The sequence below is a fragment of the Misgurnus anguillicaudatus genome, chromosome 24 (genome assembly GCF_027580225.2).
Source record: "Misgurnus anguillicaudatus chromosome 24, ASM2758022v2, whole genome shotgun sequence".
Lineage (NCBI taxonomy): Eukaryota > Metazoa > Chordata > Actinopteri > Cypriniformes > Cobitidae > Misgurnus > Misgurnus anguillicaudatus.
This window is the reverse complement of record NC_073360.2, coordinates 45,384,506-45,411,309: the sequence shown is the minus strand read 5'-3', so window position 1 is coordinate 45,411,309 and position 26,804 is coordinate 45,384,506. Positions and strand designations below refer to the sequence as shown.

The following is a 26,804-nucleotide window of genomic DNA, read 5'->3' as shown; positions in this document are numbered from 1 at the left end:
AACTTAGAGATAAAAGCATAAACTTCCTAGTTAAAAAAAAATCACATTGCATATATTTTAACTTGCATACATTAATCTGACTGAGAACTTTCGTGGGAGAAATGGCTTTGGCCTTTCCAGCTAACACTTTACAAAATTTTCCCTTGATTCATGTCTTTCTTTTCCATCTAAAAATGTTTCACATGCAGCATCCATGCACTATTTCTCCATCTGTAAAGGACTTTTCTAAAATCCACTGTATTTTCAGTGAACACTCTTAGGCTCTTTGTTGGGCAGTGAGTGATGACCCGTGTGGGTCGCTCATACTGGGCTTTTAGTTCATTTATTCCCCCCCCCCCCTACCTTGTACTGCTGAGGGTAAGTTTCTTCAAAGTGTCTATTTTCTGTTAGGCTTTCTTAATGCTGTTTAATGTTACCACTTTTCACAACCGCAACAGATTCCAAGCAAATGAGAAAGAATAAATGCATATTTTTCCACCCACCTTGAAAAACTGAGTTTTCAGCACCAACTTTCCTAATTTATGAGAATGCTATTGTTTTTCAGTACATCTGTCTGTGTTTTTTTTTCTGCCCCATATTGTTTGTGGTGCAGCACTCAAAACTTGGGTCGATGTAAGACCCAAATAGCACTACAGAGCTGACCTTTATGTGCCAGATATAAAAAGGATTTTATAAAAATGTTAAATAGCATTTGCCATTTATTTATTTTATTGCATTAAAAGGCTTTGCAGTCCAGATGGACACATCTCGTGGTCCAGATTTGGACTGGAGTCTGCCATTTGGTATATTGTATGAATAGATAAACATTATTCAGTAAATGTTGTTTCGCATTATGTTGATAAAGGGTTACTTCATGGACAACATAAGGCTACATTTACACAACAATTTATTTTATTTTATTTCACATACACACCACAACCTTGTCAAGAAGATGCATGTCTGCGACAACAATTTAAACTGCATTAAATGTGCCGGACCAGTAGTTGGCGATATTACTTTGTAAAGAAACACTTCAGACCTGTGAACATACGCATTCTTCTACAGAGGGATGAATATAAAAGACAGAGAAAGCATTGAGCAGTTTTGTGGATCAAGTGATTCTGGATTATAAAGCGATAATAAAGTAGTTATCTTGAGTAGCAAAAACTAAGGCTGCTCGATTATGGCCAAAATCATATTATGATTATTTTGGTAAAAAAAAACATCAGAGTTATTTTGGTGTAAAAAAATTGGTAGTGGTTATTTTAGAGTTAATAATTAATCACAATTATTATTATGAAAAAGTTATTTTTGTGTATAAAATTATAAAATAATCACGATTATTTTGGTTTAAAAACAATCACAGTTATTTGGGTGGGTGGAGGGGTTGTAATCACAAATATTTTGGTTAAAAAACAGGAAGTGTTTAACACATGTTTTATTTTGTAAACATATTTTTTTAATCACATTTTTTCTCCATAATCATAATCATAAACCTGTGTTGTTGTTGTTTTTTATTTTTATTTTTTCATAATCACATTTTTTTTAATCATAAACATGGACATTTGTTTATTTATGTACTCAAAAATAATAATAAACACGATTATTAATAATAATTTTTTAAATAATAATCATGGTTACTGTGTAAAAATCATAATCACGGTTATTTGGGTGAAAATCATAATCACGTTTTTTTATAATCACTTTTTTGCCATAAACACATTTTTTTAATCATGAATATTGACTTATTTGAAAAAAATCATAAACACGATTATTTATTTTATGATCGTAATTGCGGTTATTGGGGTAAAAATGATAAACTCAATGATTTATTTATTTAAAAAATCATAAACACAATTTATTATCATTATTGTTGTTATTATTATAATTTTTTATAATTGTAATCACGGTTATTGGGGTAAAAATCATAAACACGGTTATTTGGGTGAAAATCATAATCATTTATTACATTTTTATGAAGTAAGTGTTGCAATAAACTGTTAGTTTATTAAAGTGTTAAAGCAGTGGTGCCTCACAAACACATCAGTTTAGCAGCACGCAATATATATTTTAGTCACACAATAATTGTTTTACCTCGATTATCTTGTTTTTGCAATAGTTTGAATCAAACATTTTATTAAAAAAAAAACAAATAATTGGACATCTTTGACACAAACACACTCCTATAGACCAACATTGTTGTTTTGGTTGTGAAGTACTCACACATGTCTGTAGACTGAACACATCATCATTTTCACAGATTTACGTTTTTGAAGTTAAAACCCACTTTCAAAAGTTTTGTTTTCAGGACCCCAAAACTCTGCTGTCGTGAAAATTAACAACAGAAAGACATCAAAATTGTCTATTTATGGTTGAAAGCATTGTCACTAAATGTGTTAATTGAGTTATTGAGAGTTTGATGTGTTGTGTGTTTCAGAGAGACAGTTAACCAGCAGAAGAGACTTCAGTGTTCTGGATTACCAGCATCAGAACTTCACCAGAAACAAACCAACTCACTCGCCGCTCCATTACCGCCTGACAAACAAGGTGTGTGTCTGTGTGTGTGTGTGTGTGTGTGTGTGTGTGTGTGTGTGTGCACATGAATGTTAAGATGGAGAGAGAGAGAAAGAGAGAGAGAGAGAGAGGAGGTTAATGATGAAAGTGAGAACATTTCTCATTTGCACTGTTGAACTTTTAGCCCACTTTAACAGATTTTCTTTATTTTTCATCAACCTCTCTCTCTTGTTCCCATGGTGACTATCACTGTGTTAAACTATTTTTACCCGGACAATAACACAACCTCAGTGCAGCAGACATCAGTGCTGTAGTCGAGTCCAACAAAGACAGAGATCGGGTGTTGAGTCCAAGTCAAGACCGAGTCAACATCCAGTTTTATCTGTGTGTGTGTGTGTGTGTGTGTGTGTGTGTGTGTGTGTGTGTGTGTGTGTGTGTGTGTGTGTGTGTGTGTGTGTGAATAACTTCATCTCTTAGTTTGTATAATCAGTATTGTGTCTATGGGGATTCTTTTACCTCATACACCTCTGTTATTAATGCATTAAAGGTGCAGTGTGTAAATTTTTGTGGCATCTAGTGGTGAGGTTGCGCATTGCAACCAACAGCTTAGTCCACTGCTCACCCCTCACTTTTGAAACACATAGAGAAGCTACGGTAGCCGCCACCGGACAAACATGTCATTGTCGGAGACAACTTAGTAAAAAAAGTTTGTTCGTTAAGGACTTCTGTAGAAACATGGTGGCACAAAATCGCGACTTCCATGTAAGGGGGCCATCGGTGTATGTAGATAAAAACAGCTCATTTTAAGGTTATAAAACATAATGGTTTATAAAGAAAGGTCATTATACACCCCTAATCATATAGTTTTGTATATTATTTTGCATTTCTGTAAAGAAATTCTTCTAAAAATTACACACTGCACCTTTAAATGTAAATGTTGTTTTCTCTCTCCAGCACTCATCATACCATTGGTTGATCAGAGGAAGGTGATATCTGTGATTCTGGTGAGTTTTCTCTCTCTCTCTCTTTCTTTATCTTTCTCACCTTAAGGCAGATTGAATTAATTCTTTCTATCCTGAGATTTCACACTTGTTTGTAAGCGCGTGTTTTGCCGGATTTGGATCATCTTCAGGGAAACTTGTTCTCGCTTGTACTTTCTAACAAGCCGCCTAATGTTGCTGTTTTACGAGGCGCGTTATTCAATGCAGAATTCATTTCTAATTGAGTAATAAAAGTTTATGATGCCGTGAGGTTTATGGGTGGAGATTTCAGCATCGGTGACACACGATTGTGACGGATGATATCAGACCATGTGTGTATTTATAGATTCACATCTCCGGCTCTATTCTCAACCCAGCCTACGCTGTTTCAGAAGTTAGGAAGATATCATCTATTGGCAAACTCACTGAATGTGTCCCTTAAAGATAAGACAATCCCAGAATGCATTGCAATAAGCCCAGAGAAAACATTTAATGGTGGACAAGCCAAGACAAAAGATGGAATGTTGTGAATATACTTCAGATCCGTCATTAATGTGATGTTTTAGGTCTGGCTTGGAGTAGATCTAATGTGTGTGATTCTGTGTGTGTGCACGTGTGCGCTCATGCATGCACATGTGTGTGTGTCTGTTGAAAAAACAATGAAATGTGTGATTTTTTTTGTCTCTGTCACAGCTCGGCTGTAAACCGCTAACAGAACAAGACCAGCAAAACCTGAACATTCTGGAAAAACACGTAAGATGCGCATATACGCACACATACACTCATGTGTTTACTGTAAAATGTTACATACCTTTAATAAAACAATAAGATCTGGCTGGATAAAATGTCTGAGATCTTTAACATCTTTTTATTTACTTGGAAATAAGATAAAATTTACTATGGTAAAATGCCATGCCACTGTAAATTATTAACATTAATAATGAATTTAAAATGAATAAATAAAAAGAAATGATTTCAGTAATACTAGTACAGTTGTAGTATGAATATATAAAAAAACAATCACTTCATTTTCTGTTTGTTTTTTGCCTAAAGTGCTTTTATTTTAATAAAATGTTCTGGAGGATACTATGGTACAAAGGTTCAGTTGAATTAAAAGTCAACACACGTTCATATCCTTGTGTTTTATTTTTGGTTATAAGGGTCCAGAACCTTTCATCATACAACCACCATCATCATCCTCATTAGAACACACACACAGACACGCACACAAACACACACCCACACACACTCATATACACTTCACACACACTTCACTGAGCTTTGATTCTGATGATTATAGAAGCAATTTAACATCAGACGAGTTTAAAAGCATCTCATGAGGAGAAAAATAATGAAAAAGATCAGATAACAACAGACGCTTGTGACTACAGGAAATAAATCTTGACATGTGACTGATGTTAGATCAACACAGGTGTGTGTGTGTGTGCGTGTGTGTACAGTACTGTGAAAAAGTCTTGGCCCACTACCGCTAGCTTTGTTGTTTTGGCAAAGTTTTAATGTCATCCATATTTCTTTTATTTTTCGCTCTTTTTATTAAGATACAAACAGAAAATACAGCTACACAAAATAAAAATAAAAAACATGTCGTCTTCTGCATCAGTCATCATTGCCTGCTTTTGCTCAAGTTGAAGAGGAGTTTACCCTTAAATACTTGAAACGTTATACGTTTATATGTTTTTTTTGTACATACAAATTTCCTGTACGTGTATTTTCTGGTTGTATATACATTAAATCAGAGGTCCCCAACCACCGGGTCGCGACCCAGTACCGGGTCGCAAGAACGTCCTGAAAACAATTTGCATAATAGCTAAGTAATAGCCATAGACTGTAAAAAAAGATGGACGATGCGACGTCGCCTCCCTCCATTGTAACGAATTGAAGCCAAAAATGTCCAACCATGGTTGCCGCCATGTTACGTAAAAACGTCAGTTTGGAGCCAAGGCATGCGTAGAAGGAGGGAGCCAGAAGCGGAGCCGCGGTATCAAACTTTCGCCCAAACGCTCGCGTGACCAATTCAACCACGCCAATCATAACGACACGCCCCGTTTCTATAGCATCAAATTACTAGCTAAAATAAAACTTAGCATAAAAATTAACACTTGAACATATATCAGCGTGATAACAACTACCTGAAAGGACCAAAACCATCTTTTTGAAAATTTAATTGAAAGTGTAAAACGATTTGTTTGAATTGAGAGGGTGAGGTTTATGACTTGTACTGCAGCCAGCCACCAGGGGGCGATCAAAGAGCCAGCGGTTTTCACCCTACAGTCATATTAGCTACAAAAGTGAGCGACACCGAGCAACACGCACACGCTTGATGGGCGTTCCTTAGCTAGTATCTAAAAGCGGTATCCAAAGTCACTTCAGAGGTATTGTTAAGTTACAAGAACGACGTTTTTGGATTTAAAAGTATTTATTTCTCGATAAAAGTAACAAAACATATGAGATAAAATGCCAAACTTATCAGATATATACAGAAATACGCATTTTCCGCTATCTTGAATTATTTGCTTCGACTTGGCCACAGACCCACGTCACGCTGCCCCTTCACTCCGATTGGCAGTCACTTTGTCGCATCGCTCAGCATCTGCATAAAATAGCCTGCTTGTCTATTTTGTCCACACCTTGCTCGCGCAGCGGCAAGCTCGTTGCTTGTCGCTGGCAAACGGCCACTTCCATTGAAAATAAATGGCTTGTCTCTCTATCTCTTGTAGCTAATGTGACTGGGGGGTTATGAGGCACACCCGCTAATAGCTTAGTTGGGTGTTTTGTCCTTTAAGAGTCAACAGACAGTGGTGGCCGGTGACTTCTTCTTTCGAGGGCACTCGATGCGAAGTTCATCACAACATGTATGTAGCGCGTCATGTGGGTGGTTCATAATTTCTAAATATTTGTTCTGCACTTTGAGAGATGTGTGCATCACGTGTTTTGTCAAAATAAGTGTCTGCTGCAGACCCGTCTAAAGGGTTTTTGATAAAAGAGACGCTCGCTTTTGACAAAACACGTGATGAACATGACACAACATACACATATACTGAAAACTCAAGCAACGCACATGACACTCTGAACACTTATTTTGAATTAATGCCCCTCTCGAATGAGCAGTCACGAGCCGCCAATGATAACAGATAACAAAGTCAAGTTCATTTTCAATTAATTATTAAGACTAAATGGGCAGACAAACTCGTGAAACAATGAAAGTAAAACAATCCTCCGAAATGTTTTACACGTCTATTAAAATAAAACTGTTATTTTCCTAATGATTCTTTGATCTTTACTGTTTAAAACGTTATATGTTTCACAAAGGATATATATATAAATGTCTTGATGTATTGTGTTGTAATATTTCCTGAAAGCAAACAAGTTATATTGTGATGTATTTCTATATTCACATTGACATGAGCTCAGGTAGTGTTTTAATACAGTATGTGAGGGAGGTGCTCTTTAGAGACGCCTGACATATTTGTGTGATATATGAACACGGATGAAAGAGAAAAACTGTCATCTTTCATTCGCTCCGTTTGCTCTGGTGTCAGGGTTTCAATTGAGTAGGTTTGTCAGAGCCAGCGGGAGAACATGACAGAATATAAAGCTACAAACAGAAACATCTACACAGAAATTCAAATGAAGGCCATTTAGAAACTCGTACAGACGCTCGGAGACATAAGATCAGGAAAAACGAAGATCATAACATCAGATTCAAATGCTGTTTCTGTCAGAAAAGATGGACTGTGAGAATAAATGGAGAGAGAGAGAGCGTTTAATGTGTCGTTCTGAGATGAAATCAAAATTGGCACCGTTTAGTTGCACGTGTCACGCTGAAGAAATAAAAACTCAGATTTTTTCTGAAGCTAAAAGGAGAAATGTCAGTCGCTTTTTCATACTGTATAATGAATGAAAACCGAAGCTTTGAGCATCCAAAGGACAAAAATGTATGATATACAGTAAATATTTGATATTCTGTAGTGTAGTATCATCAGGTTACATCATCACTGCTGTTTAGATTATAGATTTACACGCACATCATTATAAAAGTTTACCATTTGCACGTGTTTTGGGTCTCATGTAAATATTAGGGATGCACCGAATCCAGATTTTTTTTTTCGGTTCGGCTGAATACCGAATCCACTGTTTAAGATTTGTCTGACCAGCGTAGTCCAAGCCTAGGGTTCGGTTCGGTGGAAAAAAAAATCGCCGATCCCCGTCAAAAAGCCCAGTATTCAGCCGAATCCGAATCCTGGATTCGGTGCATCGCTAGTAAATATCAGACAGAAATTTTAAACTGAGTGGACCTCAATGCCTACTCTCACATAACATCATTTTACTATATAGCAGTGGTTAAACGGATTACATGATGTTTTTTCAGTCATGAATTGAATAATTTTTGGATCAGCAAAAACAGGGGTGGGAAAATAAAATAAGAACAAATCAAGGAATTAAAAGCACACAGAAATAGAAAAGATACAAATAAAGTTAAATATAACAGTAGTAATTAGCAGGGTGTGATTTGCTGGGGGATTTTATATCCCCTCTGATTTTTTCATTGCACCCTGGTATTTAGGTACAGAAATATAATCAATTGAATAATAACGCTCTTCATTTATAAATAAAATATAATTAATCTTTTTAAAGATACAGAAGTGATTTTATTTTGTTTAATTAATATAATGACACAAACATAAGGAGATTTTTTAAGGGTACTGCCACTTTAAGACCGGATAAGCATGTATTCATAGACAAACACATTTAATTTCTTTCTGAACTGTTTGCATTCACTTTAAGACATAACTGACTGTTTTATGAGAATATTTGCCATGACTGTGGTATTTCAAGATCATTTTGTGCGTATGTATCCTGTCAAGTGCAGAGAGATTCTGTGTTTGTGTGCTTTTTGAAACGCACCTCTCCATGCGTGCTTTATGAGTGTTTGTCTATTTGAGTATTTGTGAATACTCAGAAAACAACATCTTGCACACAGATTATTTACAATAGCTTTAATGTTAACATTAGCAAGGTTTAGAAACACATGCAAATGATAAACTATCTATATAGACGGTTTCATTGGTTGCATGTACGGTGGCGTGTTTATGTGTCTGGTCGGAACTTTACTTTCGGTTTTAGTTTTTTTTAATGGTTTGACAAGTTGCTAAACTGATCTCTTAAACAAATACTTCATTGAAAATAACAAATGTTTTGGTTTTGTTGGTAATCTATGTGTTTATTTTGCTTGTTATATAAATAAGCTACTTTAAAAGTACTTTGTTGTTATTTATTTCTAGCGGAGTTTAGCGGAATTTACGTGTTGACCACGAAAGCAGCTTGTTTATGTTGTTACTGCTGAAACCATCTATAAACATTTATTTTTTTCTGAATGATGCGTATTTGATTAATAAAAAAAATTAATGCGCAATTCGCTACTCATGGCCTCTTTGAGAAGTTTTGTGTTGGCACATCAGAAAGAAACACACGTGTATACGGAATCTGTGCTTTGCATCTAAATATTCACAGCATTTTTTAGCAAATTAACACATATTTTTTATGTTACTTTAATTTTTAGTTAAATAATTTCAACTGGAATTTATAAGTTTTTTAAAAAAAAAGCCAAAACTTTAAATAGTAGGTGAGATTAACTTGCAAAACCGAGTAATTTTTTACTTCATGCTGCATTTGTTTTTACAGTGAAAGCACATCAAATAAATTCCATGTCTGCAAGTGCAAACTAAACTTTTTATGAAATATTGATAACTTATCGATATTGGACTGAATTAAAATCTAATCAAATCGAAACCTTATAAAAATAATCTAATTTAAAGGTTTTGTGGAGGATTTTCTTTTTCCGGGTGGATCATCAAGACTATTGGTCCTCCTAGTTGTCAATCAGGAGTGTTTCGCAATTGCATATTTTTAAAGTGGAAAAGGCAGTTCTTTTCTAAAATTCAAGAAAATCCTCCTCTACCCCTTTAGTTGCCAAAATTAGTTGTAATATCAAGCCCTATATTTTCTATTTTAACAGCTTAAAGTGTTTGCTTATGAAATGATCAGGACACTGAAAAAATGTAATGCAGAAATAATTGATCTTTTATTAACACTTTCTGGTTTAACATTAATATTCCTTTAGGATTACTGTATTTTGGGCCTGATACTAGGCAGTACTAATAGAAAAATTACTGCTAAAAAGGCATCAATGTATTTGTAGTAGTTTCCCTTTCAGAAGCAAATTTATATGAGAATAATATTTAACTCACGAGGTTGGTGCTTGATATCCCCACCATTATTTATCGCCTATACAAAAAGCATGTCTAAAACCTCATGCTGATTCACGCTGCTCTTGGTAGATTGTGTTGGTCATTATGGAAATGAGGTTTTTGCGCCCATATTTTCTTTAACATGCGCCTTGTCAGTAAATCACAGCAGATATTTTGTTGCTCTACTGAAATTGCAGAATCTGGCCGTAAATGTTTATTTTTGATGTACCAGCTCAGTTTAACACATACTGTATATGTCTTATTCTCAGATGACCGTGACCTGTAAGCGAGTCCTGTATATGCGTCCAAATGGTCAATCCCATAATGCACCAGTGGAGAACAAAACCAGCTCACGGTCAGAAGACTACAGAGAACTCGACCGCAAGATCTTACAGCTGTGTGGTAGGAGAAACATAAAGACATTTACAAAAATACAAATACAGCTCCAACTGACTGACATAACGTCCCACACGCTCATATTGCAGTAAGATCTAATAGAGTTTAACCGAAGGAGGATGTCGTATATAAAAATAAAAAAACTAACCCTTGGTTATGTACACTGTGTTAGACTTGATGAGATTCGCTCTAGTGCACTTTTGTATTGTTGTTCTTGTGTTACTATAATTGCTTTTCTTGTTACCTCGTTTGGACAAAAGCGTCTGCTAAATGACTCAATGTAAATATATAACCGTGAGGATTTTCCTATAACCTACAGGTGTGTTGACAGATGTATCTGCTTTGATTGACAGGTGAGCTGTATGATCTTGACGCCGTATCTCTCCAGCTTAAAGTCATCAACTACGTAAGTATAAAACTCACGACTCTGTGTTTGCTCTGGATGTGTCCTTGCTGAAGTATAATACAGCAGAATTGATCTGTTTTCCTCACCGCGAGGAGAGAATGTCTTGTGTGTTTTTTATGCGCGAGGAAGGTCGAGCGGCTTTTATTTATGGCTGAGTATTAGATAAGAGCTTTATTGGGCTCTGAACGCCTCCAGCACCTCGTGAAGGTCGCTCACTGATCTGCACTCCTGCCAAAATTGCATTACATTACAACAATGCAAAGAAATGAACTGAGAGAGAATGAACATCAAACAGACACAAACATGTACACAGACACACACATTTACATTTAGAGTCACAAGAAAGGTTTGATTTTTTTACAGACAGCATCTCAATCAAATGGATTCTTCAATCCCAGCATGCATTGCAGTGATCTCTGTCAAACAGATGCTAGATAAATGTAGAGAGATGTTTCACGTTGTTAGTTTAGTGCAGTGCTTCTCAATTATTTCTGTCACGCCCCCCCTAGGAAGAACTAAACATTTTGCGCCCCCCCCAACTCTCCGCCGCGACTGTAAATAGTATAATTTGTCTATAAAATGACACATCTGCAAAGCATTGTATTCTTATTAACATTAAAGAAAACACAAAAAAATAAATATCAATCAACTTACAACAAAGAATAACTTTATTAACATTGTTTTTAGTCTGTAACAGAAAATACTTAATATGCATCAATTTGCCTGAAAAAAAATTTACAGTATATTTTTTGACCATTTAATACTGAAAAATTAAATTAAATATAATCAATAAATAATAATAAAAAACTCAAGCGGCTTATCAGCGTGTTTGGGTTGTAATGTCTTTAAGTGACGGTGCAAAAAATCACTTCCTGAAAAAGTATTTTCCCCGGGGTCTCACGCGCCCCCCCTGGTGTCGCTTCGAGCCCCCCCTGGGGGTCCCGCCCCACTATTTGAGAAGCACTGGTTTAGTGTCAGGGCTTGTTTGAGATCTGTCATTAATGATCGAAGGCTTTAATCCTTCTGTAGATGTGACATCAGCTACAATACAACCAAAAGTTTCCCCGAGGAAATCTGATGAATTAAAGAATCGCATTAACTTTCAATAAAACAAAGAAAGTCAATGACGAGTCCGAACCATGACAGATAACAGATGTGTGTGTTTGCGTAACAACAGGACATTTTACAAACAGGTTTACTGCGATATGCTGTTACAGAAATGAAAGTGCATGCGCGTTTTTTGTGTGTGTGCATGTGAGTTTTTTTCTGTAAGCCACATTATGAATGTTTTTGAAATGAATAAACCGTGCACAAGTTAAAAATATGTATTTTTTGTTTATCTATACACTGCAGTTTGTTTACTGGATTTATTTTCTATATAAACGTTACTTCTAATGTTCCTCAGTAGTCTGGATGGCTTCTCTGTTGCCTTGGTAACCAAAATAATGAAATCCCAATATAAAAAATATGATTAGAAAATCCATACAACTCTTGAAATATAACACAATTACTTCATAAAACGCCTCGTTTCTTTGTTGTCCTATTTATAAATGACATGAAGCTGTAAGGTTAAATGATGTAAATGTTAGAAGTCATGCAGTGCACCTGCTTTACACAAACACACACACACAAACACACAAACACACACTCACTCACTCACCCGAGTTTGGGTCGTAACCCCTTTCTGTGTTATTGCTGAACAGAAATTCGTCTCCAGAATGCAATAAATCCCTGAAATGTTTTGATGTAATTACACCACTCAGTTGTGATCTAAATTCAATGAAACGTTTTATGAATTGCTGCTTTGAAAAATGAATCCTGACTGTCGCCTCTCCAGACGAATGCAGAGAAATCATTTGTGAAGTTAAAGAAGTTAAAACGCAGTTAGCATGTCTGTGTCTCTCTCTCTTCATCTGTCTTGTGTGACTCTGAAATCATTTCTATTAGTGTCTCAGAATATAATGTAAGTGCAGATCTGTGTTTGATCAGAGAAGAGGTCTTAATGAAACAAACAAACATTCATGAGATGTGTTGCAATGTGTGTTTGTGTGCTTCAGTTACAGACAGAAACTCAATCTCAATGCTGCTGCTTACTGCTGGTGTCTGAAGATAACCACCAACTCTTCTGTCAGGTGACACACGCATACACACACATGCACACATGCATACACACACAGTTACACAATCTTGTTACAGTATATTTTCTTCACAGGTTGTTGGAGATAAAGTATTGGAAGAGGAAATCAGTGTCCCAGTAAGTGTTTTATTTATATGTGTGTGTTTGCGGTAATAGTTTTCAGCAGATGGTAAAGGTAAAAACAGTGTGTTGATCTTTAAATAACTCTGTTTGTGTGTCTGATGGTAGCTGATGTTCGGACGGTTCGGGCAGGTGGTGGAGACAAAGAAATCTATTAGACTACAAGACGTCAGCCAGGTCAGTACAGACACACACACACACACACACACACACACACACACACACACACACACACACACACACACACACACACACACACACACACACACACACAGCTGCTCTCAGTGTCTCATGCTAATTATGGAGCTTCATTCATTCACAGCTGACTAAAACCAGCTACAGTAATTATCACCACAGACAGACAGACAGACAGATAGATGGACAGACAGGGGAAGGAAAAGCTTCTTTGTTAAATAGATTGAGGTTAACAGATATTAGTTGTAGTGATACACATCTATCAGCATTGTGAGATGCAGCGTGTGAGGTACAGTGTATGACATACAGTGTGTGAGGTACAGTGTATGATGTATAACATGTGAGGTGCAGCATGTGTGAGCTCAGTATGTTACGTACAGCGTGTGAGGTGCAGCGTGTATGAGGTACAGCGTGTGTTAGGTGCAGCGTGTATGAGGTACAGCGTGTGTTAGGTGCAGCGTGTGAGGAACAGCGTGTAAAGTACAGCGTGTTAGGTACAGCGTGTGAGGTACCGCGTGTTAGGTACAGCGTCTGAGGTACCGCGTGTTAGGTACAGCGTGTATAGTACAGGTGTAAAGTACAAAGTGTTAGGTACAGCATGTGAGGTACTGCATGTGAGGTACAACGTGTGAGGTACAACGTGTGAGGTACAATGTGTGAGGTACAGCGTGTGAGGTACAGCATCTGAGCTACAGCGTCTGAGGTACAGCATCTAAGGTACCGTGTGTTAGGTACAGCGTATGAGGTACTGCATATGAGGTACAACGTGTGAGGTACAGCATCTGAGGTACCGCGTGTTAGGTACAGCGTGTATAGTACAGGTGTAAAGTACAAAGTGTTAGGTACAGCATGTGAGGTACTGCATGTGAGGTACAACGTGTGAGGTACAACGTGTGAGGTACAATGTGTGAGGTACAGCGTGTGAGGTACAGCATCTGAGCTACAGCGTCTGAGGTACAACATCTAAGGTACCGTGTGTTAGGTACAGCATGTAAAGTACAGGTGTAAAGTACAGCGTGTAAAGTACAGCGTGTGAGGTACAACGTGTTAGGTACAGCGTATGAGGTACTGCATGTGAGGTACAACGTGTGAGGTACAGCATCTGAGGTACCGCGTGTTAGGTACAGCGTGTATAGTACAGGTGTAAAGTACAAAGTGTTAGGTACAGCATGTGAGGTACCGTGTGTTAGGTACAGCGTATGAGGTACTGCATATGAGGTACAACGTGTGAGGTACAGCATCTGAGGTACCGCGTGTTAGGTACAGCGTGTATAGTACAGGTGTAAAGTACAAAGTGTTAGGTACAGCATGTGAGGTACTGCATGTGAGGTACAACGTGTGAGGTACAACGTGTGAGGTACAATGTGTGAGGTACAGCGTGTGAGGTACAGCATCTGAGCTACAGCGTCTGAGGTACAACATCTAAGGTACCGTGTGTTAGGTACAGCATGTAAAGTACAGGTGTAAAGTACAGCGTGTAAAGTACAGCGTGTGAGGTACAACGGGTTAGGTACAGCGTGTGAGGTACAGCGTGTAAAGTACAGGTGTAAAGTACAGCGTGTGAGGTACAGTGTATGACATACAGTGTGTGAGGTACAGTGTATGATGTATAACATGTGAGGTGCAGCATGTGTGAGCTCAGTATGTTACGTACAGCGTGTGAGGTGCAGCGTGTATGAGGTACAGCGTGTGTTAGGTGCAGTGTGTGAGGAACAGCGTGTAAAGTACAGCGTGTTAGGTACAGCGTGTGAGGTACCGCGTGTTAGGTACAGCGTATGAGGTACTGCATGTGAGGTACAACGTGTGAGGTACAGCATCTGAGGTACCGCGTGTTAGGTACAGCGTGTATAGTACAGGTGTAAAGTACAAAGTGTTAGGTACAGCATGTGAGGTACCGTGTGTTAGGTACAGCGTATGAGGTACTGCATATGAGGTACAACGTGTGAGGTACAGCATCTGAGGTACCGCGTGTTAGGTACAGCGTGTATAGTACAGGTGTAAAGTACAAAGTGTTAGGTACAGCATGTGAGGTACCGTGTGTTAGGTACAGCGTGTATAGTACAGGTGTAAAGTACAAAGTGTTAGGTACAGCATGTGAGGTACCGTGTGTTAGGTACAGCGTATGAGGTACTGCATATGAGGTACAACGTGTGAGGTACAGCATCTGAGGTACCGCGTGTTAGGTACAGCGTGTATAGTACAGGTGTAAAGTACAAAGTGTTAGGTACAGCATGTAAGGTAATGCATGTGAGGTACAACGTGTGAGGTACAACGTGTGAGGTACAATGTGTGAGGTACAGCGTGTGAGGTACAGCATCTGAGCTACACCGTCTGAGGTACAGCATCTAAGGTACCGTGTGTTAGGTACAGCGTGTGAGGTACAGCGTGTAAAGTACAGGTGTAAAGTACAGCGTGTGAGGTACAACGTGTTAGGTACAGCGTGTGAGGTACAGCGTGGAAAGTACAGCGTGTAAAGTACAGCGTGTGAGGTACAACGTGTTAGGTACAACGTTTGAGGTATAGCATCTGAGGTACAGCGTGTGAGGTACAACGTGTGAGGTACAGCATGTGAGGTACAACGTGTGAGGTACAGCGTGTGAGGTACAGCATCTGAGCTACAGCGTCTGAGGTACAGCATCTAAGGTACCGTGTGTTAGGTGCAGCGTGTGAGGTACAGTGTCTGAGGTACAGCATCTGAGGTACCGCGTGTAAAGTACAGGTGTAAAGTACAGCGTGTAAAGTACAGCGTGTGAGGTACAACGTGTTAGGTACAACGTTTGATGTATAGCATCTGAGGTACAGAGTGGGAGGTACCGCGTGTTAGGTACAGCGTGTGAGGTACAGTGTGTGAGGTACCGCGTGTAAAGTACAGGTGTAAAGTACAGCGTGTGAGGTACCGTGTGTTAGGTACAGCGTGTGAGGTACAGCGTGTAAAGTACAGGTGAAAAGTAAAGCGTGTGAGGTACAGCGTGTGATGCAATTTTATTTCTGTATGATGGTTCCATTCTTCTGTGTGTCTCTTTGCAGGAGGAGCGAGGGTTGTTGAGCAGTCTGTTGGGTTTTGAACCCAATTCAATGCTCAGTGTACCTGTGATCAGTCAAGCCACTGGACATGTGGTGGCGCTAGCGTGCACCTTCAACAAACTGGGAGGACAGAGGTGTGTGTTTTATTCACATTTAACCAATACTTTGTGCACAGGCTTTTGACCTTTGGTATAGTAGTGCAATGGTCAATTGCTGTTGATTCAAACAGACTGTGATAAAAATGTATGGAATGCATTGTAAGTCACTTTGGATGGGATGTAAATGTCTGTCTCTCTCTCTCTTTCTCTGTGCAGGTACAATGAGACAGATGAACATGTTATTCAACACTGTTTCTGTTACACATCAACTGTCCTCACAAGTACACTCGCCTTCCAGAAAGAACAGAAACTCAAGTTTGAATGTCAGGTGAGAATATGACATAGTATTGTATCAATACATATTAATGATGATAACAAAAAATTAAAGTTTTAAACAGGGGGGTCATGTACCAAATAGTTTTTAAGGGGTTAAAGCTACCCTTCATACTGTAATCAGAATTATTAACCTCATAAATTAAAATAATACATCAAAACCTTTTTATATGCCATATTCTTATAGACTACACAGACCAAAAAGGTGAAGCGTTTATGAATTATTTTACTGCTATTTTACAAATGTATGATAAATTACACTTTACACAAACAACTCATTTAAATGTTACATTAATGCACTCAACAGTCATGTCTATGATTGGCTGTAATGATCAAAACTGCAAAAACAGTGAATAAATAGAAACCTTTGATGCAACCTAAACAGATCTAAATGTAATGCTGTAATCAAGAATTAAGAAACCTCCAAAAAATCTCTATTTACTCTTTATTTAATCTTTGAGGTTTTGATTTGTGATGTTTTTGTGTCGCTCAGGCTCTGCTGCAGGTGGCGAAAAATCTCTTTACTCATCTTGGTGAGTCAAACAAATATCTCATCAACATGACATCTATTAACTTCTTTAATACATTTCATTAAACATAATCTCGTTTCATTCAGAAATATGTCACATTAAAATGAATTATGCTTTCATGTTCAGTTCAAAAGACTTTCAAAAATGTGTTGTGTTGAATACAAATCATCAAATCACCAACATCTCCTATAATGATGAAGCAATCACACTTATTCAAAGATTTAATGAGAAATTATGCCGTTTATTTCACTCTTACAAAATCTCTCTTTCTTTATAGATGATGTATCTGTATTACTGCAGGAAATCATTGTTGAGGCCAGAAACCTGAGCAATGCTGAGATGTGAGACACACACACACACGCACGCACACACATGCACACACAGTGTTCAGTTTAAGCCTTAATTACGTGTTTGATAGTTTTGGGTTTCATCCAAACCGATCCGCTCAGAGACTCGGTATCATCCTGACACAACAGCAGGCTCATAAATATCAATTATCTCAAATCAAATATTGTAACATTTAATAAAAGTGATTATACAAACACAAACACTCATATAACAACTGTCTACACACTCCTACACACTCAAACTTTAAACAAGACACAAGACAAAGTGGATTTATTCAGTGTTGTTTTAATCCTGACACACACACACACACACACTGTATACACACAACAACATTATAATTTATGTGTACATTACTGCCATGATACACAAACATATGTGCCATTAACCAGATGTGTTAGTTAACTCTAACCACTGTTACTAGATCAGTTCTTCTGTTGTGTTGTAAATTAAACCTATTGTGTGAAATCAATCTTGTGTATATTGTCTGTTTGTCTCAGTTGTTCGGTGTTTCTGTTGGATCGAGTCAGTCATGAACTTGTGGCCAAAGTCTTTGATGGAGGTGTAGTGAATGATGATGAGGTATGAACTCAGATCTCTCTCTCTCTTTGTATTTAGTTTTAGTTGGTCATTATTGTATCAGAGATTTAATCTTGAGTCTTGTATGAACAGATGAAATCTTATCTTATTAACACACACTTTCATATCATTACAATCAAACTGCTTCTCTCGTTTGTTTAAGTGTAGAAACAAATTTCACATGATTGTCTTCATGTCAGGATAAGAGAGATTTATGTGTCTCTTTCTGTCTCTCTGTTTCTCTCTACAGAAGGAGTTTCGTATCCCGGCGGATCAGGGCATCGCTGGTCATGTTGCCACCACTGGAAAGATTCTTAATATTAAGGATGCGTATTCTCATCCTCTGTTTTACCGCGGTGTGGATGACAGCACTGGCTTTAGAACAAGAAACATCCTCTGCTTTCCCATCAAAGATGAAAATGAAGGTCAGATGCCTATCTGTCAGCCATACTATTGCTCTCTCTGATTCACTCTTAGTCCCACCCCTCTCTCTAACTCACTCTGTGTCTCACCCCTCTCACTAACTCACCCTCTTAGTCCCACCCCTCTCTTGAACACACTCTTTGTCTCACCCCTCTCACTAACTCACTCTTTAGTGCCATTCCTCTCACTAACTTTTCTGGCTCACCTCTCTCACTAACTGACCCTCTTCATGTCACTCCTTTCACAGAGTCACCCTCTCAGTCCCACTCCTCTCTCTAACTCACCCTCTCCGTTTCACCTCTCTCACTAACTGACCCTCTTTGTCTCACTCCCTCTCAGTCCCTATTCTCTCTAAATCACTCTTGTGAGACTGAGAGTGATTTAGAGAGAGGAGAGGGACTGAGAGGGTGAGTTAGTGAAAGGAGTGAGACGAAGAGGGTCAGTCACTAACTCACCCACCCTCTCTGTCTCACCCCTCTCACTAACTCACTCTCCATCTCACCCCCTCACTAACTCACCCCCTTTGTCTCACCCCTCTCACTAACTCACCCCTTCCATCTCACCCCTCTCACTAACTCACTCTCAGTGCCATTTCTCTCTCTAACTCACTCTCAGTCTCACCCATATCTCTAACTCACCCTCTCCTCTTCATCTCACTCCTTTTACTAACTCACCCTCTCTGTCTTACCCCTCTCACTAACTCACCCACTCGGTCTCACCCCTCTCACTAACTCACCCCCTCTGTTTTACCCCTCTCACTAACTCAATCTCAGTGCCATTCCTCTCACTAACTGACTCTCCCTCTCACCACCTTCGCCCCCCCTCTCACTAACTCACCCCTTCCGTCTCACCCCTCTCACTAACTCACCCCCTCTGTCTTACCCCTCTCACTAACTCAATCTAAGTGCCATTCCTCTCACTAAATGACTCTCATTCTCCCCCACTTCGTCTCACCCATCTCAATAACTCACCCTTGTCGTCTCACCCCTCTCACTCACTCACCCTGTTCGTCTCACCCTTCTCACTAACTCACCCTCTCAGTGCCACTCCTCTCTCTAACTCACCCTATTTCTCTCACCCCTCTCACTAACTCACCTCTGTCTTACCCCTCTCACTAACTCAATCTCAGTGCCATTCCTCTCACTAACTGACTCTCCATCTCACCCCCTTCGTCCCCCCCTCTCACTAACTCACCCTCTTCGTCTCGCACTTCTCACTAACTCACCCTCTCAGACCCACTCCTCTCTCTAACTCACCCTCTTCGTCTCACCCCTCTCACTAACTCACCCTCTTCGTCTCACCCTTCTCACTAACTCACCCTCTTTGTCTCACCCCTCTCACTAACTCACTCACTCGGTCTCACCCCTCTCACTAACTCACTCTCAGTGCCATTCCTCTCTCTATCTCACTCACAGTCTCACCCATCTCTCTACCTCACCCTCTCTGTTTCACCTCTCTCACTAACTGACCCCCTTCATCTCACTCCTTTTACTAACTCACCCTCTCAGTCCCTCTCCTCTCTCTAAATCACTCTCAGTCTCACCCCTTCACTAACCCACCCTCTCTGTCTCACTCCTCTCACAAACTCACCCACTCTGTCTCACCCCTCTCACTAACACACCCCCTCTGTCTTACCCCTCTCACTAACTCAACCTAAGTGCCATTTCTCTCACTAAATGACTCTCCATCTCACCCCCTTCGTCTCACCCCTCTCACTAACTCACCCTTTTCGTCTCACCCCTCTCACTAACTCACCCTCTTTGGCTCACCCCTCTCACTAACCCACCCTCGTTGTCTCACCCCTCTCACTAACTCACCGTCTGTGTCTCACCCCTCTCACTAACTCTCCGCAACCCTCTTTTTATCTCAGACTTACTCACTTTACTGTCTAACCCTCTTCCTGAGTCACACTCTCTCTCTGTCTCACCTCTGTCTCACTCTCTCTTTTCAGAGGTGATTGGAGTGGCTGAGCTGGTGAACAAAATCAACGGCCCATGGTTTAATCGTTTTGATGAAGATTTAGCGACTGCGTTTTCCATCTACTGTGGCATCAGTATAGCACATGTAAGAAAGATTCAGACTCAATTTATTAGGCTGTTTGTGGGAAAGTTATCAATAATAGATTAACACAGTAGTCACTGTAATAAAGCACTGAAGGGAAATGTGTATGTTAATTCAGTGAATGTAAATCATTTTGATGTAATGTGCTGTGTGTGTCAGTCTCTTCTGTATAAGAAGGTTCATGAAGCTCAGTTCCGCAGTCATCTGGCCAACGAGATGATGATGTATCACATGAAGGTGTCAGAAGAAGAGGTCACCAAACTTCTGTGTATTGGCATTGAGCCGGTCCAGAAAATCCACCCGAACTTCGCTGAGTTCTCCTACACGCCGCGATCGCTGCCGGACGACAGCACACCCATGGTACCGACCGCACAAACATCCAGCTGTTTCAAGATAAATAAAGATATTTATTAACATTCTGTCTGTCTATCAGGGGATTCTGAGCATGTTTGAAGACTTGGGCTTTATTAACACCTACAAGATCGACATGCACACACTGGCCAGGTAAAACCACAACTCTCTTCCTTTTTATGTATTTCAACATTCTTATATGAATCTAATAATATTCTTACTGGTCTGGACACACAACCACACAATCTTATGTTTATGTCATCTGTATTTGATCAACCTCTCACCTGAGCAAACAGACTATACTGCTGAACTCGATGATGATGCTGTTGCCGGGCAACGGACCAACTCATCTATAAATCATATTAGGGCATGAGAGAGGAATGTGTTCTCCTACACAAACACTTTAGACTGATGGACCGCTGCTCAAATCAATAATAAAGAGGATGTGTGTGTGTTTGTGAGATAGAGAAGAAGGGAACGAGACGCTGCATCTCTCTTGCTATACTTTCTGCATCCCTGTTATGCCATCTTCGGCAATATTTCAGATATTGAGGGCATTTTTATGTCACTACTTTTACTTCCTGGCTCTCGAGACATTGGTTGAGTTTATTATACACATTCTGACACACTCACGCCTGCAGGTGTTTTCAAAGCGTCACTACGGCAATGAAAGGTAACGCAACACACTTTAAAGATTTGATGTCCTTCTTGTGTTTAGGTTTTGTCTGATGGTGAAGAAGGGCTACAGAGATCCTCCTTATCACAACTGGATGCATGCGTTCTCTGTCTCTCACTTCTGCTATCTGCTGTACAAGAACCTGGAGCTCTCCAACTACCTCGAGTAAAAAAACATGCAAATCTCTCTCTATATATATACACACAAACCTTCATACTAAAGCACTAAATCCTCTTTCTTTATTTGTTTCGTCTTGCTGTAGAGATATAGAGATGCTTGCACTCTTTGTGTCCTGTATGTGTCACGATTTGGACCATCGAGGAACAAACAACTCATTCCAGGTCGCTTCGGTACGTTTAGGAAAGCCACAGTTCAGATTTTAAGTTCACTCAGTTTAATGACTCTAATCCATACTGAAATTAGTTTTATTGATCTGTTTTCATCAGCAATCTGTCCTGGCAGCTCTCTACAGTTCAGAGGGATCTGTAATGGAGGTACAAACACACACAATAGTTTTCATTTGCACCTGTTAATAGATGTTACTCACTACATCAGTGTATCATAGAGAAGTGTAAAAGCTTTATTATGGTTGATTGACGGGTAAGGAGGCGGGACAGATTTGTTTCTGATCATCTTTGAATGTGGTTTAAGTGATTGATCACTATTCATACATTTAACTTCTGATGTGATTCTGTGTCTCTGCTGCCCTCTGCTGTTGTGATCAATCAAACACACACACATTAACTCTTCGCTGTTGTGTTTGTGTATGTTGTGTATGGTGTTTGTGTGTTTTAGAGACATCACTTTGCTCAGGCCATCGCAATTCTCAACACACATGGCTGCAACATCTTTGAGAAATTCTCTAGAAAGGTAAATGCTTCATGTTTTGAGTTATTCTGATTTTATACACAGATCCTGTAGCTTAGTGTGTACAGCCCTACGCTAGCAACACAAAGGTTTGATTTTCATTAATCACACAAACTGATAAAAAATGAATAGCTTGCATAAACACTTATAGGTTTGCTTTGGATTAAAGGTGGTGTGTGTACGTTTTAGCGGCATCTTGTGGTGAGATTGCAAATTGCAACACTTCACCCCTCAATTTCAAAACGCATATTGTAGCTGTACAGGACAAACATGTCGTTGTCTGAGACAATGTAGTGATGAAACGCGTTCTGTACAGCAATTTGACCATTTAGGGCTATTGTAGAAACATAATGGTGACTTCCACACTGCAAAAAATGATTTTCAAGAAAACTTTTTCTTAGTATTTTTTTCTTGTTTTCAGTAAAAATATCTAAAAATCTTAAATTTAGATGGTTTTTTTTTTTGATGAGCAAAATGACCCAAGAAAATAAGTCTAGTTTTTGGACCAAAAATATCAGGTTTAGGTGGTTTTGGGCATGAAACAAGCTAAAAAAAATCTGCCAATGGGGTAAGCAAAAAATCTGAATTCAAGAAAAATTCAAGAAAATGAATTTGCTTACCCCATTGGCAGATTTTTTTGCTTGTTTTATGCACAAAATCCCTTAAAATTTTATTTATTTTTTCTAAAAACTAGACTTATTTTCTTGGGTCGTTTTACTCATCAAGAAAAAGCATCTTAATTTAAGAATTTTTAGATATTTTTACTGAAAACAAGATAAAAATACTAAGATTTTTTTTCTTGAAAAGCATTTTTTTGCAGTGCATGTGAGGGGACTTTTATGTAGATAAAATTGGCTCATTCTGAAGTAATAAAAAACATAAGGGTACAGTATGTAATGTCTTAATACATCACTGATATAGTTGTGTAGATAATATTGTATTTCTGTCAAGAGACTATCCTAAAGGTTACACAATACACCTTTAAAGTTTATGTCAAGTTCATTAAAAATGCCACACTGCCAAAACTGATTTTCAAGAAAACATTTCTTAGTACTTTTATCTTGTTTTCAGTTATCTAAAAATTCTTAAATTAAGATGCTTTTTCTTGATGAGCAAAACGACCCAAGAAAATAAGTCTAGTTTTTAGACCAAAAATATTAAATTTAAGTGATTTTGTGCATAAAACAAGCTAAAAAAATCTGCCAATGGGGTAAGCAAAATATCTTGAAAATTTTTCTTAAACACTATTCAAGAAATTCAAGAAAAATTAGCTAACCCCATTGGCAGATTTTTTTGCTTGTTATATGCACAAAATTACTTAAATTTGATATATTTTGTCTAAAAACTACACGTTTTGCTTATCAAGAAAAAGCATCTTGTTTTCAGTAAAAATATCTAAAAATTCTTAAATTAAAACAGAAATACTAAGATTTTTTTCTTGAAAAAAAAAATGATTTTCAAGAAAAAAAGTGTTTTGTTCTTGTTTTCAGTCAATTTTGTTAAAAATTCTTAAATCAAGATGTATTTTCTTGATGAGCAAAACGACCCAAGAAAATAAGTCTAGTTTTTAGACCAAAAATATCAAATTTAAGTGCTTAATTTGTGCATAAAACAAGCAAAACAATCTGTCAATGGGATTTAATTTTATTTTTATTTAGTGTTTAAGAAAAATTTTAAGATTTTTTTGCTTACCCCATTGGCAGATTTTTTTGCATGTTTTATGCACAAAAGCACTTAAATTTGATATTTTTGGTCTATAAACTAGACTTATTTTCTTGCGTTGTTTTGTTCATCAAGAAAAAAAAGCATCTTATTTTAAGATTTTTTTTTATATTTTTACTGAAAACAAGACAAAAATACTAAGAATTTTTTATCTTGAAAATAATTTTTTGCAGTGTGTCAATCACTAGAAATGTCTAGAAAAGTTTCACATATTCTCAATAATGATATTTAATTTACCCTTAAATAAGCAATGTGTTGTCTGTCCTCTGAACACGTGTGTGTTTTGTGTGGTGTTTTATGTTTTGTTTTTGTAGGATTATCAGAGGATGTTGGATCTGATGAGAGAAATCATCCTGGCCACAGATTTAGCTCACCATCTCAGAATCTGTAAAGATCTTCAGCGGATGGCTGATGGTCAGATTCAATATTCTGCTTTCTTCTGTACTCTCGCTTTCTCTCAATGACGTTTTATTCACCTGTCTGTCTGTCTGTCTCTCTGTCTGTCTGTCTGTGTTTGCAGTTGGTTATAACTCCAAGAATCAAACCCATCGCAGTCTTTTGTTGTGTCTGCTCATGACCTCCTGTGACCTCTCAGATCAGACCAAAGGCTGGAAAACCACCAGAAAGATTGCGGTACAACCTCTACACCACAGCATCACACACACACACACAATAACACACAATCACAATCTCGAGATCTGATGAAGTGTGGATCTGTCAATAAAGACGTTCTTCTGTGTGTTGTGTTTTTTTAGGAGTTGATCTATAAAGAGTTTTTCTCTCAGGGTGATCTGGTGAGTCTTCAGATGGTTGTATATAAACACTGTCTGTGATTTAATGAAAGATCAAACATGCTTAAAACAGATGTGTGTGTTTAGGAGAAAGCCATGGGCAACAGACCCAGTGAGATGATGGATCGAGAGAAAGCTTACATCCCTGAGCTTCAGATCAGCTTCATGGAGCACATCGCCATGCCAGTATACAAGTGAGATAAACCAACACAATAAAACACACACAAACAGACTTCATGTGTAATGTTTCAATGAAACAATCTGTAGATGTCTAAAGTCACTCGGTGTCATTTTCAGACTCCTTCAGGAAATCTGCCCGCGCTCGGCTGAACTTTACGAGCGCGTGGCCGCTAACCGCGAGCAGTGGACCAAAGTCTCGCACAAATTCACCATCCGCGGGTTGCCTAGCAACAACTCACTGGACTTCCTGGATGAGGAGTTTGAGCTGCTCCAGTCTCAGGGCGCGTTCGGTGACGAGTCCCACCGCGTCAACGGCTGCCTAGATGACCAGTGATGTCACCGGGGCAAAGGTCAGGTGTGACCAGTAGGTCAGGTGTGACTTCTCCCGTTTCCACGGAGATGGATTGTCTGAGATGCTGATGTGCAGAAGTACGATTAACAGTTGATGTGGAGCGAAACAACTCTCAATGAAGATTAACACAGATTTTCCCAAAATTTTAATTGAATTTTTTCATTAAACTTACATGATAACAAATTATCATAAAGAATATAATAAAACATTTTAGCACATAAGACATACATTTTTATTAAATCTGCCTACTATTTTGTTTTGTATTTGTTTTATTTTGAAGCAAAAAGAAAGTCAAGTCTTTATTTTCTCTTTTTTTAAATTGAATTTTTGTCAGATGAAACTGATCTTTTCATTAATCTTTGTTTCAAAGTGGAAACAATTTGGCCTCTCAGATGTCAGTTTTCCCAGTTCACACAGAGAAAAACAACCAAACAACATTTATTTTCCATTTCCCAAATCCCCAAAACCCAAAACAATTATTGAAGATCTCATTGAAGCGGTGAGCAGCTGGAGCTCATAGAGAGAAACCCGCTGTGACATCTGTCCACAGACACTCATGATGATGATGATGATGATGATGATGTTTTAAAGGACTGTGATGTCCTCCGAGGACACAGACTTTCTCAGGCTGGCAGAATGATGTCTCACATGGAATTTGCCTTACAAATGTTTGTGTTGCCTTCCTGAGTGACTTTAGGAGAGAAAACCGTATTAAATCTGCCTATCGATGTACAGTTCTGATATATGAAGATCTGCTGTGTGTGAATCTGTGTGACTGTAAGTGCATTTGCCAAAATCTGCTACAAAACAGAAGACAGAAAGAGATTTCTGACAAATATGAGTTTGCTTTTAAATGTTTTTCTGACAGACTCTCACATAAGATGAAAATATTATTGTGACCCACACTGTAAAAAGTGAAAGTTCGATCTACTTAACTTTCAATACACTGCAAAAATGATTTTCAAGAAAAAAATTTTTTGTCTTGTTTTCTGTAAAAATTCTTAAATTAAGATGCTTTTTCTTGATGAGCAAAACGGCCCAAAAAAATAAGTCTAGTTTTTAGACCAAAAATATCAAATTTAAAGGGATAGTTCGGCCAAAAACGATATTAAACCCATGATTTACTCACCCCCAAGCTGTCCGAGTTGCATATGTCCATCGTTTTTCAGACAAACACATTTTCGGATATTTTAGAAAATATTTTAGATATTTCTGTTCATTAAATGTTATGTTACGGGGTCCAGCAATAGTCCACGACCTTCAAGTCCAAAAAAGTGCGTCCATCCTTCACAAATTAAATCCAAACGGCTCCAGGATGATAAACAAAGGTCTTCTGAGGGTAATCCGTGCGGTGTTTTTGTAGAAATATCCATATTTAAAATGTTATTAACTTTATAAACTAGCTTCCGGTAGCGCCGCCATTTTGGAGTGATGCGCATTCAGGATGAGCGCTTACGCAGCATACAGCGGTTTCTC

General features: G+C 38.4%; 1 protein-coding gene across 6 annotated transcripts in view; it reads left to right on the top strand.

Moving 5' to 3' along the window:
• LOC129438751 (cGMP-dependent 3',5'-cyclic phosphodiesterase) overlaps positions 1–26,337 on the top strand; it is a 123,583-nt gene extending 97,246 nt beyond the window's left edge. For all 6 annotated transcript variants that reach the window (XM_073862666.1, XM_073862664.1, XM_073862661.1 and 3 more), the window contains 26 exons: positions 2,417–2,526; positions 3,448–3,497; positions 4,167–4,226; positions 10,012–10,144; positions 10,492–10,544; positions 12,602–12,676; positions 12,757–12,798; positions 12,910–12,978; positions 16,024–16,154; positions 16,335–16,446; positions 16,945–16,984; positions 17,259–17,322; positions 17,827–17,908; positions 18,156–18,330; positions 20,280–20,392; positions 20,549–20,749; positions 20,823–20,893; positions 21,459–21,581; positions 21,679–21,766; positions 21,863–21,910; positions 22,212–22,286; positions 24,320–24,419; positions 24,526–24,638; positions 24,761–24,799; positions 24,884–24,990; positions 25,094–26,337. In XM_073862666.1, coding sequence (XP_073718767.1) covers positions 2,417–2,526; positions 3,448–3,497; positions 4,167–4,226; positions 10,012–10,144; positions 10,492–10,544; positions 12,602–12,676; positions 12,757–12,798; positions 12,910–12,978; positions 16,024–16,154; positions 16,335–16,446; positions 16,945–16,984; positions 17,259–17,322; positions 17,827–17,908; positions 18,156–18,330; positions 20,280–20,392; positions 20,549–20,749; positions 20,823–20,893; positions 21,459–21,581; positions 21,679–21,766; positions 21,863–21,910; positions 22,212–22,286; positions 24,320–24,419; positions 24,526–24,638; positions 24,761–24,799; positions 24,884–24,990; positions 25,094–25,310 — 2,491 coding nt within the window. In that variant the 3' untranslated portion in view covers positions 25,311–26,337. The remainder of the gene's footprint in view (positions 1–2,416; positions 2,527–3,447; positions 3,498–4,166; positions 4,227–10,011; positions 10,145–10,491; positions 10,545–12,601; positions 12,677–12,756; positions 12,799–12,909; positions 12,979–16,023; positions 16,155–16,334; positions 16,447–16,944; positions 16,985–17,258; positions 17,323–17,826; positions 17,909–18,155; positions 18,331–20,279; positions 20,393–20,548; positions 20,750–20,822; positions 20,894–21,458; positions 21,582–21,678; positions 21,767–21,862; positions 21,911–22,211; positions 22,287–24,319; positions 24,420–24,525; positions 24,639–24,760; positions 24,800–24,883; positions 24,991–25,093) is intronic.
• Positions 26,338–26,804: the final 467 nt, after the last annotated feature.